A 16,703-nucleotide genomic window follows, 5' to 3' on the forward strand; every position below is an offset into this window, starting at 1 on the left:
ATTGAAAAGTTTATTGAGATCATCTTCAACCATGGTAAGCTAGTCATTTTTTTTTCCTGCTTGAGGACAAGCAATGGTTTAAGTTTGGGGAATTTTGATAGGTGTTAATTCTATAGTGTTTTAATATAGTTTTTATTTGAATTTTAGTAAGTTTTATTGCTTTAATTTGATTTTAAATCACTTTTAGTATAATTATGTTCAAAAGCTTCCTTGATCTTTAATCCGATTGATCTAAGAAAAAATTGCAGAAATTTGGCGCACAAAAGAACTTTATAATACAAGGCACTTAGCTTCTAGCACGCCCAGGCCGTGCTAAAAAGCACAACCGTGCTAGAAGCCAAGGAAACCAAAGGAGAGACAGAAGAGAGCACGGCCAGGGTGTGCCAAAAGGCACGGCCGTGCTATAATGGGACCAGGGCGTGTCAAAGCATAGCACGCCCGTGACAACTCTAGGCAGACTTCCAGAGAAAAGCACGCCCTTGCCGTGCTAAGTGGCACGCCCGTGCCTCAATGCTTCGCTAGCCCGTGCTACCTAGCACGCCCCGTGCTTCACTAGCCAGACTTCCAGACTAAAGCACACCCAGCCCGTGCAAGGAAGCACGCCCGTGCTGTGCAGGCGAAACCAGTGGGAATTTAATGCGCAAATCAAGCTTTTTCTCACATGGGCCGACCTCGGGGAGTTTCCTAAACACACTAAACAAGACCTGGACCTATTCTTGAGGAAAAAGGAGTCCTAATCAAGAAGAAATCAAGAACCTAAACAGTCATGATCTCCTATAAAGGATTTTGCACTAAATAAGGATTCTATTTCCTAAAAGGAGAAAAACTTGCCTTCAAAAAAACTCTATATAAAGAGAGGAACTTCTCCTAACAAGGAATCTCGTTTTTTATGCAATTTCCTTACATAATTCTTTCTCTCTCTCAAGATTTCAAGCATCAAAGAATTGTGCCAAGATTCAAGGAAGCCATCAACATAGTTGTGATACAGTTTTTATTCTAAACCCTTCATCTTGTTTCTTTCTTTATTGTCTTTAATTATGATGAATGATTCAAGTATGATTGAGTTTAATTTAATTACTATGTCTAGCTAAACTCTTATACTAGGGAATTGATGTAACTTAATTCGATTCCAGTTTATAATATTAGATTTATTCTTCCTTGTTCTTGTTATAACTTATTATTGTGCTTAAGGCGTCCAGGCAGAAATTTTCCCCTGGATTGAATTATTTCAATAATTACATTCGGGAGAAGGGTTATTGATATGAAAAAGATAATAATTTACTTGAGAATAATAACTTGATGCGGAAGCTATATGGTTTGACTCAAGGGAGGTTTTCATAAGTTAATAAATTTTTAAGTTGTGAACTCACAAAACAACCATAAAACCTAATAATCTGATTTATGTTTAATTTCACTATTAAAGATAGGTAATTGAACTGGATTAGAATAACTAACAATAAATCGGGAGAGCTTGTTAGTGACGTTAGGGTTGTTCTCCTACTTGAACAATTAAAATTGATTAATGAACTAATAGAATAAGCTGGATAGAATTAAGTGAAATCAAATTCCCTAGTAGCTTAATCCTCTGATTTCTTTTCACTTGAATTTTGTGTTTGATCTCTTCTATTTTTACTTTAAATTTTATTTACCTTACAGCGAATCTCCTTTATCGTCGTCTAAATAATAATAGGTTAACATAATTTTGGTAATTGATAAACAATTCCTGTGGATACGATACTTTCTTACTCTATACTACTTGTTGCGATTTCGTACACTTGCGAAAACCGCTGTCAATGTGCAATGAAATAACTGCAGCAATTGTATAGTGGAAAATGAAAACAGGATAATAATTAAACTTACAGTGGCCAATGGTATTTTGGGGTGAGTGAGGAGGTAGGTATGTTTTTTTTCCTTTTTCCTTTTGTTTTTTATCTGGGAGAAAAAGAATTTTCCGCAATTAATCTTCTTATATATGATCATTTAGTTGAATGAAACCAACCTATGCTCACTAAATAAGCAAAATTCTTAAAGTGTAAATTAAATTGAATAGTAGAATGAAGTAATTTAGTTCATTTGGTTTTAGCTGTTTCTGGATAGATTTGAACTTTTACATGTTGTACGTAAGGAACTTACTTGAAGAAAAACTTGTACCTATCCAACAACAAGCAACTTGATTTCATGGACAATAGACAATAATTCTTCTCACAGACGAGTATAAGATTAAAATAATTAATTCAGTACCATAAATAGTAAAGAAAGGCAGTTTTTCTTATGGATGCCTCACACTAGAACAAAAACCTTAAATTCTAAGGAAAATTCATTTAACACTCAAGTAGTTTAAAACACAACAAGTAGTTAATCATTGTGGGATTGAAAATTTATATATTGCTTACATGATCCGTATGCTTGCAATATATGATGTTGCAAATAGTAGTCATTCTCAACTTTAACAAACAAGATCTAGTAAAAGAACCTATCTCCTGAAGTCATTGATATACAAAATCCCTCTTATACTAAACCACTCCCATAGAAGGTTGTCGCTTAATCTTTCTTTGAGTGGATTCCCTACACCAAGAAGCACAAATAACTAAAAGGAAAAGCATAGACGCGAAGAGATCCGTACATCTTCCTTAATGATGATGAGAGCAAAACATTCCTAGAAAGTAACCCATGAAAGGGCAACAAAACAAACTAATAGAAAAATAATGAGAAAATTATAAACTTGTCCCTATAGAATGCCAAAATTAATCACTTTGTCCTTATTTTAAAAAAAAAAATACATGAATTTAAGAAAAAAAAGAGCCCGCTTTATGGAGAGAAAACACTCAAAGAGAGAGAACCCTGGCGACCCTGCCCCTGAGGAAGATCGAGCGACCAAAAATGTGAAACAACGGGAGAAATGGGGTGTAACCAATCATGTTGACAATATGGACCAAGAGGTAGGACTGGGATCTTCTTTTAGTGACAAAGTCATGCAAGAAATGGAGATTGATAAGAAGCAAGACCCTTTAGACAATGAAGGTTTCATTCTATCCACTGAGGATGTTTCGTATTGATAGGACTAGTCAGATACCTGAAGTGGTGATCTCAGATAGTTTACAAAGCAATCTCGCAAACAAGTGGTCAAAGGCTGTTATTGTGCATCTGTGGGGATGACGCATAGGGTATAAAGCCCTGTGTACTAAACTTGAACTGTTATGGAACCCTAGAGGGCACCAAATCCTTGACTTGGGTAATAGTTACTTTCTAGTTAAATTCCAATGTGATGAGGACTACCACAAAGCCATGTTGGACGAGCCATGGACAATAACAGGTAGTAATTTGGTGGTTCAACCATGGAGCTCCTTGTTCAATATTCAAAATTTTGCATTAGAACAGACTGTGGTTTGGATAAGGCTTCCTGGATTACCCCTTCACCTATACCATAAGAAGGTCCTTCATGCTATTGGGGATGTAGTTAGGAAGGTTGTTAAAGTGGATTACAACATACAGGACCTTCTCTGGGGGAAATTTGCTAGGCTTGTTGTTTTAGTGGACATTAAAGCTCCTATAGTATCCAAGTTTTTTATGAATGGCTAAGAACAACTAGTATAATATGAGAGTATTCCTGATCTTTGTTACCATTGTGGTAGAGCAGGACATCGTGATGGGTCTTGTACCTTGAAGGAAACTGTAGCTAAGAGCACTAAGAATAATCCTACTCCTACGAAGGAAGAAACTAAGGTTTCGAGACCGGATTACGGGCCATGGATGGTGGTGCAATGTAAAACTCATCATAATCCTAGACAAGGGGTGGATAATCAGGGATGGCGTAAGGATTAAGGAAAGGAGTCCACTCGTTTTAGTATCCTTGCTGATCATGAGTCCGACGATGTAGGAGATAACAATCCCGAGATGGATGGAAGTCTTAATCACGTAGAGAATATGGTGCATGCAAATCAGACTTACCATAATGTTGAAGGAAAAGGAATAATGAGTGTCAATTCAGGTCAAATCTCTAAAGATGGGTCAAAAACTAAAAAAGGCCCAAGTTCCTCCAGAGTGAATCATAAGCCTGCATCTAATATGGGCCATAAAAGCCAACATTGGGATAGTTTTTTAATTTTACTAATAGGGTTGTTAATAATAAGATTGTGGTTCCTCGTTCTACTTCTTTGAACCCAAAAAGCAACTCAGTAGTTAGAATTCTTTCTCCTTCGAAAGATACCCCAATGCAGGATTATAATGACATGCTTTTGGACAGACTTCTGATGGTAGGATGCTGGTTCCAGTTGGAGTTCAAGAAATGCTTTTGACAGGGAATCCTTAGGATTTACAAGACCATCCTAACATGGTCAATTCTAGCACTCTTAGCTCTTCTTACAACAAGCTCGAATCCTCAAGTTTGAGCTTATCAAGGGGTCTGTTGAGAGTAATTCTATTATGGATATTGGTGAGCAAGATTTATCGGATGATGAAGAGGAAGATGATGACCCCTTGTTTGAACGTGAAACTAAAGACCCATACCTGGTCAATTAACTCCAGGTTTGGTTTTCTGGTCCATCCTTTAATTCTCATCATATCTATGTCAATTTTATCATGGAATTGTCAAGGAGCTTGCATAAGAATGCATGAAACTACCCTCCATCTATTGAGAGATTGTGTATCAGTTCATCAAATTTGGACTGCTTTACAAGTTCCAAATTCCAATCTCTTTTTTTATAATGCTATTTCTTTAAGGGAATGGGTTATTGGGTCGCGAATTTCTAGGTCAAATTCTTGCAATAAAAGTACCCAACGAATGAGTCTCGGCTTTGCATCTTTCTTTTCCAGCAAGTATTTGATGGCGGAGTGATCTGTGTAGACGATTGTTTTAGCTCCAATTAGATATGCCCTGAATTTGTCAAAAGCAAAAACAATAGCCAATAATTCTTTTTCCGTAGTTGCATAGTTTAATTGCGCATCATTCAATGTGCGACTGGCATAATAAATAACATGCAACTTCTTGTCTTTTCTCTGTCCAAGCACAGCTCCTACAACATGATCACTAGCATCACACATAAGCTCGAAAGGTAAAGTCCAATCTGGTGTAGTGATGATCGGGGCTGAGATTAACTCCTTCTTCAACCTGTTAAAAGCATCTAAACATTCTTTGTCAAAATCAAATGGAACATCTTTAACTAACAATTTGCAAAGAGGTTTAGTGATTTTTGAGAAATCCTTTATGAATCTCCTGTAAAACCCTGCATGCCCAAGAAAACTTCTTATACCTTTTACTGTGTTAGGAGGAGGTAGTTTTTCAATTACCTCAATCTTTGCCTTGTCTACTTCAATTCCTTTTTGAGAGATTTTATGCCCTAAGACAATACCTTCACTAACCATGAAGTGGCATTTTTCCCAATTTAACACAAGTTAGTATCTTCACATCGTTGCATTACTAGAGATAAATTATGAAGACATGCATCGAAAGAAGAACCAAACACAGAAAAGTCATCCATGAATATCTCAATAAATTTTTCCACCATATCAGAAAAGATGGACATCATGCACCTTTGAAAGGTTGCAGGAGCATTGCATAGCCCAAAAGGCATTCTCCTGTAGGCAAAAGTGCCATGAGGACAGGTGAATGTGGTTTTCTCTTGGTCTTCAGGGGCTATAGGTATTTGGAAGTACCCTGAGTAGCCATCTAGGAAACAATAGAAAGGATAACCTGCAAGTCTCTCAAGCATTTGATCAATAAAGGGAAGGGGAAAATGGTCCTTGCGTGTTGCTTTATTTAGTTTTCTATAGTCTATGCACACACGCCAACCTGTGACTGTTCTTGTGGGGATGAGTTCATTGTTTTCATTAGAGATAACTGTCATACCTCCCTTCTTTGGAACAACTTGGACAGGACTTACCCAATTACTGTCTGAAATCGGATAAATGATACCGGCATTTAGGAGTTTGATGATTTCAGCCTTGACTACCTCCTTCATGTTAGGATTCAATCGCCTTTGGTGCTCGATTGAAGGTTTGTAGTCTTCTTCCATCAAGATTTTATGCATGCACACACTTGGGCTTATTCCTTGTAGATCCGAGATAGACCACCCTAAAGCTTTCTTGTGCCTTCGTAGAACCTGTAACAACCTTTCCTCTTGATCAAGCGTTAGGTGAGAAGAAATAATAACAGGAAAAGAATGGTTCTCACCTAAGAATGCATGTTTTAAATGAGGTGGAAGTTGTTTCAGTTCATGCTTAGGAAGTTCCTTTTCTTTTTCATTCAAGATGCTTGATTCATTAGTGTTATTTTCAACATGCAAAGTGGTTTCCACACATTCATCAACAACATCAATTCTAAAACAGTCTCCATAGTCCATAGGAAGTTTACACGATTTAAGTACATCAAAGACAATTTCTTCCTGTCCAACTCTTAAGGTCAACTTACCCTCATAAACATCAATTAATGCTCTTGCAGTTGCAAGAAAGGGCCTTCCCAAAATGAGAGATCCTTCCCTGTCCTCATCAATGTCAAGAATAACAAAATCAACAGGAAAGATGAATGTACCTACCTTCACAAGTACGTCTTCGACAATCCCTCTAGGATATTTAATTGAACGATCTGCTAGTTGCAAAGACATCCTTGTTGGCTTGAGTTCTCCCATACCTAGCATCTTAAAAACTTCATAGGACATAAGATTGATGCTAGCACCCAAATCTGCCAAAGCTTTTTGAAAGTCAAGATTACCAATGTTACAAGGGATAGAAAAACTTCCTGGATCTTTTAACTTTGGAGGCAGTTTGTTTTGGATAATCGCACTGCACTCCTCGGTTAACATTACCGTTTCTTGATCATCAATTCTTCGTTTCTTGCTCAAGATATCTTTTAGGAATTTAGCATAGCTAGGCATTTGTGCAAGAGCTTCAGCAAAAGGAATATTGATTTGAAGCTTCTTAAACACATCCAGGAACTTGAGGAAGCTCTTGTCATCTTGTGCTTTCTTTAATCTTTGTGGAAAGGGTACAGGGGGAACATATGGTTTTACCTTTTCTTTTTCCTCCAAGTCAATGATAGGCACCTTTGGCTGTTCTTTTTCTTCCTTTTCTTTCCTTGGTGGTTCATCTAATTGTTTGCCGCTCCTCAAGGTAATAGCCTGCACTTGTTCTTTTGGATTCTTTTCACTATTGCTAGGTAACGTACCTTGAGGTCGAGATGCCATCATGTTTGCAAATTGCCCCAACTGAATTTCCAAATTCCTTATTGCGGCCTGCTGGATTTTATGGTTTTCTCTAGTTTCATTCATGAACTCCATGTGTGATTTGGAAAGAACAGTGAGGAGGTCGTCATGAGATTTCTTTTCCGGAGGATGGAAACCAGGTGGTGCATTCAAGGCATTGTTAGGATTACCATAGGATAGGTTAGGATGGTTCCTTAACCTGTTGTCATATGAATTTGAATAAGGGTAATTCTTTCTTCCTTGATTCATCACATAGTTCACTTGTTCCAAAGTTTGTGGATTTAAAGAGTCCATGACACATTCTCCAATTCCATGTTGTCCATTGCACCTATCACAAATTTGCATGACAGAATTTACAGGATTAGTAGTTAACATGTCCAATTTCCTTACCATGTTATCTACCTTGGCATTAAGTGCTGTAATGACGTCTATTTCATAGACTCCTGCAGTTCTTCTCCTTTCGGTATTATTTTGGTAATGGCTATTGCTTGCCATTTCCTCTATCAATTCATATGCTTCATCAATTCCTTTCTTTTCAAGGGATCCACCTGCAGCTGCATCTAAGGTAATTTTGATGTTAGGAGATAATGCATTATAGAAAGTTTGTACCTGTAACCACTTGGGCAAACTGTGATGGGGGCACTTTCTTAACAAGTTCTTGAATCTTTCCCAAGCTTCATACAAGCTCTCTTGATCATGATGAGCAAATGTCATTATCTCATTTCGCAACTTGGTGGTTTTGGAGGATGGAAAGAATTTAGCTAAGAATTTTTGAGCTAATTCATCCCATGTAGTAAAACTCCCAGCGGGACACGATTGTAACCAGGATCTTGCTTTATCCCTAAGAGTAAATGGAAAAAGTCTTAATTTGATTGCATCTTCAGAAACACCATTTTGTTTGAATGTGTCACAAATTTCCAAAAAATTGGTGATGTGAGCATTAGGATCTTCACTAGGCAAACCCCCATACTGGATCGAGGTAGAGAGCATTTGGATGATTGCGGGTTTAATTTCAAAGTTATTGGCTTCTACCCTAGGTCTAGTAATACTTGAGGTTGTCCCATTCAAATTAGGTGTGGTATAATCTCTCAAGGTACGGACCGGATGTTGAAGTGGTGGTCCAACTATGTTTTCATTTATGTTTTCGTTTTCGTTGGCCATGTTTGCTTCTTGTTCGGGTTTTATTTCCCGTGTTTTTCTTGCAGCGTTGTGCCTACGACAAGTTCGCTCAATTTCCGGATCAAAGACTAGTGGTTCAGTCCTTCTCGATCTTCTTTGCATAAAACACCTGGAATAATTCTTAGGAGAAAATTAAGTAAAAACAAAAAAGAGTGTCTAAATTAACAATAGGGTAATTCGTATTGATATTGATATGCCAATCCCCGGCAACGGCGCCAAAAACTTGACAGCGGTTTTCGCAAGTGTACGAAATCGCAACAAGTAGTATAGAGTAAGAAAGTATCGTATCCACAGGGATTGTTTATCAATTACCAAAATTATGTTAACCTATTATTATTTAGACGACGATAAAGGAGATTCGCTGTAAGGTAAATAAAATTTAAAGTAAAAATAGAAGAGATCAAACACAAAATTCAAGTGAAAAGAAATCAGAGGATTAAGCTACTAGGGAATTTGATTTCACTTAATTCTATCCAGCTTATTCTATTAGTTCATTAATCAATTTTAATTGTTCAAGTAGGAGAACAACCCTAACGTCACTAACAAGCTCTCCCGATTTATTGTTAGTTATTCTAATCCAGTTCAATTACCTATCTTTAATAGTGAAATTAAACATAAATCAGATTATTAGGTTTTATGGTTGTTTTGTGAGTTCACAACTTAAAAATTTATTAACTTATGAAAACCTCCCTTGAGTCAAACCATATGGCTTCCGCATCAAGTTATTATTCTCAAGTAAATTATTATCTTTTTCATATCAATAACCCTTCTCCCGAATGTAATTATTGAAATAATTCAATCCGGGGGAAAATTTCTGCCTGGACGCCTTAAGCACAATAATAAGTTATAACAAGAACAAGGAAGAATAAATCTAATATTATAAACTGGAATCGAATTAAGTTACATCAATTCTCTAGTATAAGAGTTTAGCTAGACATAGTAATTAAATTAAACTCAATCATACTTGAATCATTCATCATAATTAAAGACAATAAAGAAAGAAACAAGATGAAGGGTTTAGAATAAAAACTGTATCACAACTATGTTGATGGCTTCCTTGAATCTTGGCACAATTCTTTGATGCTTGAAATCTTGAGAGAGAGAAAGAATTATGTAAGGAAATTGCATAAAAAACGAGATTCCTTGTTAGGAGAAGTTCCTCTCTTTATATAGAGTTTTTTTGAAGGCAAGTTTTTCTCCTTTTAGGAAATAGAATCCTTATTTAGTGCAAAATCCTTTATAGGAGATCATGACTGTTTAGGTTCTTGATTTCTTCTTGATTAGGACTCCTTTTTCCTCAAGAATAGGTCCAGGTCTTGTTTAGTGTGTTTAGGAAACTCCCCGAGGTCGGCCCATGTGAGAAAAAGCTTGATTTGCGCATTAAATTCCCGCTGGTTCCGCCTGCACAGCACGGGCGTGCTTCCTTGCACGGGCTGGGTGTGCTTTAGTCTGGAAGTCTGGCTAGTGAAGCACGAGGCGTGCTAGGTAGCACGGGCTAGCGAAGCATTGAGGCACGGGCGTGCCACTTAGCACGGCAAGGGCGTGCTTTTCTCTGGAAGTCTGCCTAGAGTTGTCACGGGCGTGCTATGCTTTGACACGCCCTGGTCCCATTATAGCACGGCCGTGCCTTTTGGCACACCCTGGCCGTGCTCTCTTCTGTCTCTCCTTTGGTTTCCTTGGCTTCTAGCACGGTTGTGCTTTTTAGCACAGCCTGGGCGTGCTAGAAGCTAAGTGCCTTGTATTATAAAGTTCTTTTCTGCGCCAAATTTCTGCAATTTTTTCTTAGATCAAGCGGATTAAAGATCAAGGAAGCTTTTGAACATAATTATACTAAAAGTGATTTAAAATCAAATTAAAGCAATAAAACTTACTAAAATTCAAATAAAAACTATATTAAAACACTATAGAATTAACACCTATCACACATCAGTGGACATGCTTGTGAACATGTTTGAGAAGGAAAATTCTTGCACACACGGTCTATGAATGGTCTCATGCACCAAGCCAATCAAAATAGAGTTTATTAAAAAATATTATTGTTTTATACTCTTTTTTCAATTTGTGATAAAAAAAAATATCCTCATTTGAATCAAAACATTTTTTGTGATTGGTTTGGTGCATAGGCGAACTCATACACTGGTTAAACACTATTTGTGATTGGTTTGATCTATAACTTGATTTATACATTGATTGTAGGTAAGTCTTTCTGGTTTGAGGATCATGATCCATACATTGGCTCATACAAAAACATTGTTCTGTTACGAAATGAAAATTCAAATGGTTTGAAGTTGGATATTCCAGTTGGATAACGGCAATTATGAATCTCTTACAGTGCATGTAAGAATTATATATTTCGCTAAGCCATTGGCTTTGTGGAACACTTTTATTTTATTTTCTGCTATAGAGTAAAACATATGATTTAGTACAAGGTGAATTTTCTTGGTTGAGGTATAATTGCAAAGTTGTAAAGAAGATACAAACACTAAGTTTCTTTGTAGAGTGAAACCTTTCTCCCATTTAGGGGCTGGACAGGCCTATTATTGTGCTTGTAAGCTTTCTCTAATGGAGCTTTCAGTGCTTCTACCTGCTCTTTTGATACTGTTCTCGCCTGCATATTTTACATGATATTGTCAAAACAAAACCTTGCTTGCCTTCATATGCCATTGAACCAAAGTTGTCAATTAATTTTAGAGAATAGTAAATCAAATAAAGTCTCATTTATTTCTGTAAAATAACTTGCAGAAAAATATTTTTTAAAGGTAAACTGTTTTTTGAAAGCAAACGGAGCTGAAATGTGTAAATATATTACTTACCTTGCCAAGGACATTCCAGATGACATTTTCAGTACATGGAGGAGTGGTAAGAGAACCAATATATCTGAAATATTTGCTTGTTTTTTTCTTCAAAGGCTTCACATCCAACTGCTCAAGTGGCACGTGCCCATTACCATATTCATTCTTAGCTAGCTTTCCCAAACCATTGTGAATCTACATTTAATGATAAAAAATGTTTTATATATTAGAATATTTTATGCTTAAAAGTATATATAAGTGTCCTGGATTAGTCATTAAAATAACTAGTTGCAATCATTTTGATAATGGTCGAATCTTATCAGAGGCTCGAGTTAAAGTTCTATACTCTAAACCATTTATTTGTATCACATCTTTTTTTTTTTTTAATTTAAAATGTAAATTTGTAAATAAAAATATATAATGGGAAAAATTAATTTTTATGAAATTGCTTTAATTTTGGACATGTTTACCTTTGCTATAAATGGATTCTCAGGTCCATATTTGTAAAGGACTGCAACAACAGAGCGGGCGCCATCCTCTGCTAGGTGGACTAGGTGAAGCTCCAGTGGATAACTGTAGATTAAAAAATAATAACACTTTCAATTGCATGTCCTGTCAAGGCCATATAAGTGAATAGACCCAAGCCCATATATCCCGCCCATAAAAGTTGCAATATATGAATTTTCTTTTTTCTTTTTAATTATTACTTTTTTTTTAGAAAAAATTATTAGTATTACAGATTTTTAAAAGGGAGAGATTGTTAAACTCAGACCTGAACCAGAATCAAGGAGGATTAAAGATATACTTTTTCTTTTCTAAAGGAAAAAAACTATTCTCGAAATCGGCCAAAATCAAAACAAAATGGTTACGGTTTTGGAACTACCAGTGCAAATATAAAGAATGTAATAATATAAAGTATAATCCTCTATGTAGATAGGTGGGGATTTCACAAAAATATTTGAAAAAAAAAAGTTATTGGAACCGGATGGAACCGTCGGTTCGAATCATCGAAACGACTGGTTCGAACCGTCGGAATGGCTGGTTCAAACTGTCGGAACTGTATTTCTAACCTGTTGAAAAAATCATCGTTTCCAGCCCGTTTTGACCGGTTTTTAGAACCGCCGATTTATGGTTCTTTAAAAGTTAAAACCAGAACCGGACCACAGACCCCGGTTTCGATTTCGATTCGGACCGGTCTGATTCTGATTCCTTCCGATCTGAACTAGCGATTCCAATTTTAAAAACCGTAAAATGGCCGCCCCTAGATAGATATGTATATGTATGGACTTAGTTAAAGTTTTTAGAAAGAGAGAGACTGAAAGAGCGCTTACTGGACTCCATTAATTTGATGCTCAGAAGGTGAATGCCAATGCAGTTGTATTAATTTGTAGTTTTTACCATCTATAATCAACGCTCCACAACCATTGTCAAAATGTACCTGTACACAAAGAATTCAAACATTACAAAAAATTATTGACCCGATTCCAAAAATTAATCCTCATTAGAGTTCTAAACAATTACAATTGCCTCGTGATTGATGATTAGGTAGTAGGTTCTCGGAATTTAATTTGTATTTTCATTCTTATAAATTTGAAGTCGTTTATCACGCGAATAATATCTTGTTGGTTCAACCTAATTATTTTAATTATATATATTGGAAGCTCACGACAAAAATCCTCTAGTTCATTATAATATTTCTTCCTGATATTTACTTTTTTAAGGCAAACAAAAATATATAAATCATAATTTATAGCCTTTTGCAAAATTTGCAGGAAAAGTATATTCTATTTATATTTATAGTGGACAATCTTTTAACATCTTATATTGTCTCTAGCTCTTGTCTGGTATGTAAGAATATTCCAAGTATAAAAAATATATTGTTACCTGTAAATGCTTTCGCTAATTAAATTAAATAAGAATTCAAGTTTGGCTCGGAGTTGAAGAGACTCATGTGAACTTTGTTGTTCTCATTAGAACTAACTAATCACGGTTAACAACATTCCATAATCATTTATATATAGAATTAGAACTAAATCTTGTGATGATCTTACTCAAATAATTTATTTTAAGCTTAGTTGCAAGTAAAATCATGGATTAAAAAAAAAAAAAACCCTAATAAGCTTTTCAATCTTTTATCTATCAGATTAAAACTATCGGTTTAACGAGCGATTTGGTCCTTTCCTTAATTTCTCTCTTATTCAAGACCAATATCTTTGAACTGATTTCACTTCGAATTGGACCATTGGCTATCCTCAACTAAGGTAATATTTAAGGTTTGTTCGGTAAAATTAGCTGTTTTAGTATCTTTAGTTGTTAGCTATGAATAACTTTTGATAAAACGCTAAAAATTAAACGTTATATGAGTTAATTTTTTATAAATGCTATCTTTTAACTTCTAAAAGTTAGTTCAAAAGCTATAGTACTAAACACTATAAACAAAATGGAGTAAAAGCTACTTAAATAGCTGTTATCGAACACCTCTATTGTTTTAAGTTAAATATTGCTAAGAAGAATTATTAAAAAGGTCCATGAATTTTAGTCAGAAAACCTTTAAATGGTTAAATAACATATTTCCATAACTATTTTTCCCCAAACAACTATCGGAACACCTGAATCTAACAAGCTCTAATTTGGTTCTTGCATTTAAAAAAGAAAGTTAAATTTCAATAAAAGAAAACAAACCCCAATATTGCAGACATTGTTGACAAGGGTAGCATTTGCAATCTCATAATCTCTGATCAAAGGTTTCAAATTACTGTCAAGAACAGTATCATTCTTGATAATGTTTATAGGAGACTGAGATTTCCCTTTTGAGCACTCAGAGTAAGTTGGACTCAAACTTCCCCATTTCTCCGGTCCAACTGCCCCATAGTAACCGAATTTAACTGCTGCAGTTCCTGTTTGATCATTAAATTACATTACATTCCGTTACAGCAGACCAAACAAAGAATATATGTTTAAGAAGTGCAGAATCAACATTACCTCCATAAGCAACAACAAGCAACAATGCAAGAATAAGAGAGGAGAAGCAGATTTGAGCAACCATTAATATCCTATACTTGAACCCTGTTAAAAAATTAAAAGAAGAAGACGGTGTTTATTTGGGTGCTTGTTTACTTTGTGTTTTGTGTAAGAATCTCAAATTATAATTATAGCAAGTACTGCTAAATTTAGAGAGAAACAAAGCTGCCAGAATATTGGGGTGTGTTCTTGCAATCCTCTAACCTATTTATAGAAGTTGAGTTGTTAACTCTTAAGAGAGTAGAAGATACAGAAAGCTGACCTGACGCTGAGAAAATATGAACCATCAACTTCTTCTGCTAAGCAAATGAATTGACTGTTGTATTAATACATAGTATTACAGTTAGAAGGGAGGTTAAAAAAGATGTTAGTCAACAGCGAATACAAGATGGATGGTAATAATTAGATTAATATTTTAATATAAGTTGGATTTTTTTTTTTTTAATATTTAGAGTTATTTAGTTGGATTTTAAATGACTCTTGTCAAATTTGTTGTTTGGAGAAATTTCAATATGAAATCTCTTAATACTTCTAATTCTAAAAAATATGAAAATATATATCCCTCTTAATATTTGATTGAAAATTTCTTTTGTAGCCAAAATTTCAAGTGGAGCTATTATAAGTTTTGTTTATATCAAGATTTAATAAATGATAATATAGTTTTTATCGATGAAGATGAATATTAAATAAAAATAAGATAATTTTAAATATTATTTACAGTTAGAAAAGAACACAGTCTAATACATAAATCTGATTATGTACTTTCTGCGATTATCTTTGTAACTCCTTAAATTTTATGGTAATAATGACTTTATACTTTCATATTTCAATAATAATTATACATCTCGCCAATATAAAAGTATACGGTCATACGCTTTAAACATTGTAAAAATATTTCATATTAACGAGCGGTATAATTATAACTAAAATATAAAAATACAGAGTTATAATTGAATTCTCGTAAAATTTAAGAACCACCAGAATAATGCACCAAAATTTAAAATTAAATTTATGCATTAAATAAAAAAGAAAACACGATGACAATGTAGCAGGCACGAAGTAAGACGAGAAATAAGACACAAAGAGTGCTAATAGTAATAAATATTTAACTTTAGATAGTGGAACATTGATTTGACACATTGAGAATCCACTTTTAATATTTTAAGTTTATTGTGTAATTTTAAAAATAATAATAACTATTCCAAATGGTTATGTGATCAATAACTAAGACTCACATGCTTAGTATAGTGATAGCATTTTTTTTTATTAACCCAGTAATATGTTTCTTTAATATTTAAAAAATTATAATAATTATAATAATTTGGACCTATGGCCATGTAAGAGAGAGAGAGAGAGAGAGAGAGAGAGAGAAAAACCTCTCTCAGTTAGAACCGCAACTCCCTAGATAGCACAATACTCAAGATGAAGATGAGAGTCTATCTCAATAATTTATTGTCAATAGTCATAAAGATGATCACATCTTCATGAAGTCAAGCAGCTGATTATTGTTGGATTTGAATACTGATTGATGAAACCTGATTAATAAAAATCCTAAATATTTAATGCACCAAAATTGATATAAAAAAAAAAAATCCTTTTCATCCTATTCTATTATGTTCCACTTTAAATGAGAATATATTAATAAATTTATTTTAAATTTTACTTATATTTATTAAATGTAATTTATTTTTGTGTTTATATTTATTTTCTCTTTTCATCATTACTTTATTGTAGTTAAATTAAAATTTTACTTACACATGTAAAAATTTTTCATTATATCAATGCATGAAAAAGTGAAATGAAATTACTATCCTAAGAGCACTCCACTACTGATGTGAATTATTTTTATTTACTTGTCACATTAGGAAAATAGAAAGCTTTTTTTTAAAAAATATTTTCTAATGCTAATATCTATTTGATATATATATAAAAAATAGATATTATCTATATTCTAGATAGTCTCTTAGGCAATGTCGATATTTATTGCTTTATAATAATAATTGGTTGCATATTGAATTTGTTGATCCGAAGAGAAAAAAAAAAGAATGGAGGATGATTTAAAATTAATACATTAAAGAAAATTTTTAAAATGTGGTGGTGCTTTAACATGAAATAAAATTAGCATTGGTTTATAGTAAAATTGAATGAAGAATTTTTAATAGGTATTCTACTGTATATTTTTAAAAAATCAATATATTTTAATCATTTTTTAATTTTTCTGAAAAGATAAAAGTGAAATGCGGAATAATTAAATTTAATAAATGAGTTTGGTGTTTATTTTAATAATGATGATTTGATATTTAAAATTAGACAACAAAAAGGAAATATTACAAACATTAACAAATGACATGACACCACTCCAATATAAAACTTACACATGCCCTCCCCACAATACCATCAGCCAATGTAATAAAAAGGATATCAAAGTAGAGACCGCAAAGTTGTGCCCCAAAATTAAAGAGGAAGGAACTATCAATCAGCCAAAGAACAAAGCAAATCCACCTCCACATTTATT

At 34.2% G+C, this 16,703-nt stretch overlaps 1 protein-coding gene and 1 non-coding gene across 2 annotated transcripts; one reads left to right on the forward strand and one right to left on the reverse strand.

Moving 5' to 3' along the window:
* Positions 1-7,822: 7,822 nt before the first annotated feature.
* Positions 7,823-7,928, forward strand: LOC149498161 (small nucleolar RNA R71). Its single transcript, XR_016319829.1, has one exon. It is a non-coding gene; the product is annotated as a small nucleolar RNA R71 (small nucleolar RNA).
* A 2,816-nt stretch (positions 7,929-10,744) lies between these two features.
* LOC149498162 (alpha carbonic anhydrase 1, chloroplastic-like) lies at positions 10,745-14,521 on the reverse strand. Its single transcript, XM_089718521.1, has 7 exons — positions 14,451-14,521; positions 14,150-14,233; positions 13,850-14,064; positions 12,499-12,605; positions 11,638-11,740; positions 11,189-11,362; positions 10,745-10,983 (listed from the first exon to the last, which is right to left on the reverse strand). Exons 1-7 carry the CDS (start codon positions 14,473-14,475, stop codon positions 10,858-10,860), a joined length of 834 nt encoding a protein of 277 aa, XP_089574647.1. The 5' UTR covers positions 14,476-14,521; the 3' UTR covers positions 10,745-10,857.
* Between the last annotated feature and the right edge of the window lie 2,182 nt (positions 14,522-16,703).

Source organism: Jatropha curcas, chromosome 2 (genome assembly GCF_041381405.1).
Source record: "Jatropha curcas cultivar XTBG-Jc1 chromosome 2, XTBG_Jcur_1.0, whole genome shotgun sequence".
Lineage (NCBI taxonomy): Eukaryota > Viridiplantae > Streptophyta > Magnoliopsida > Malpighiales > Euphorbiaceae > Jatropha > Jatropha curcas.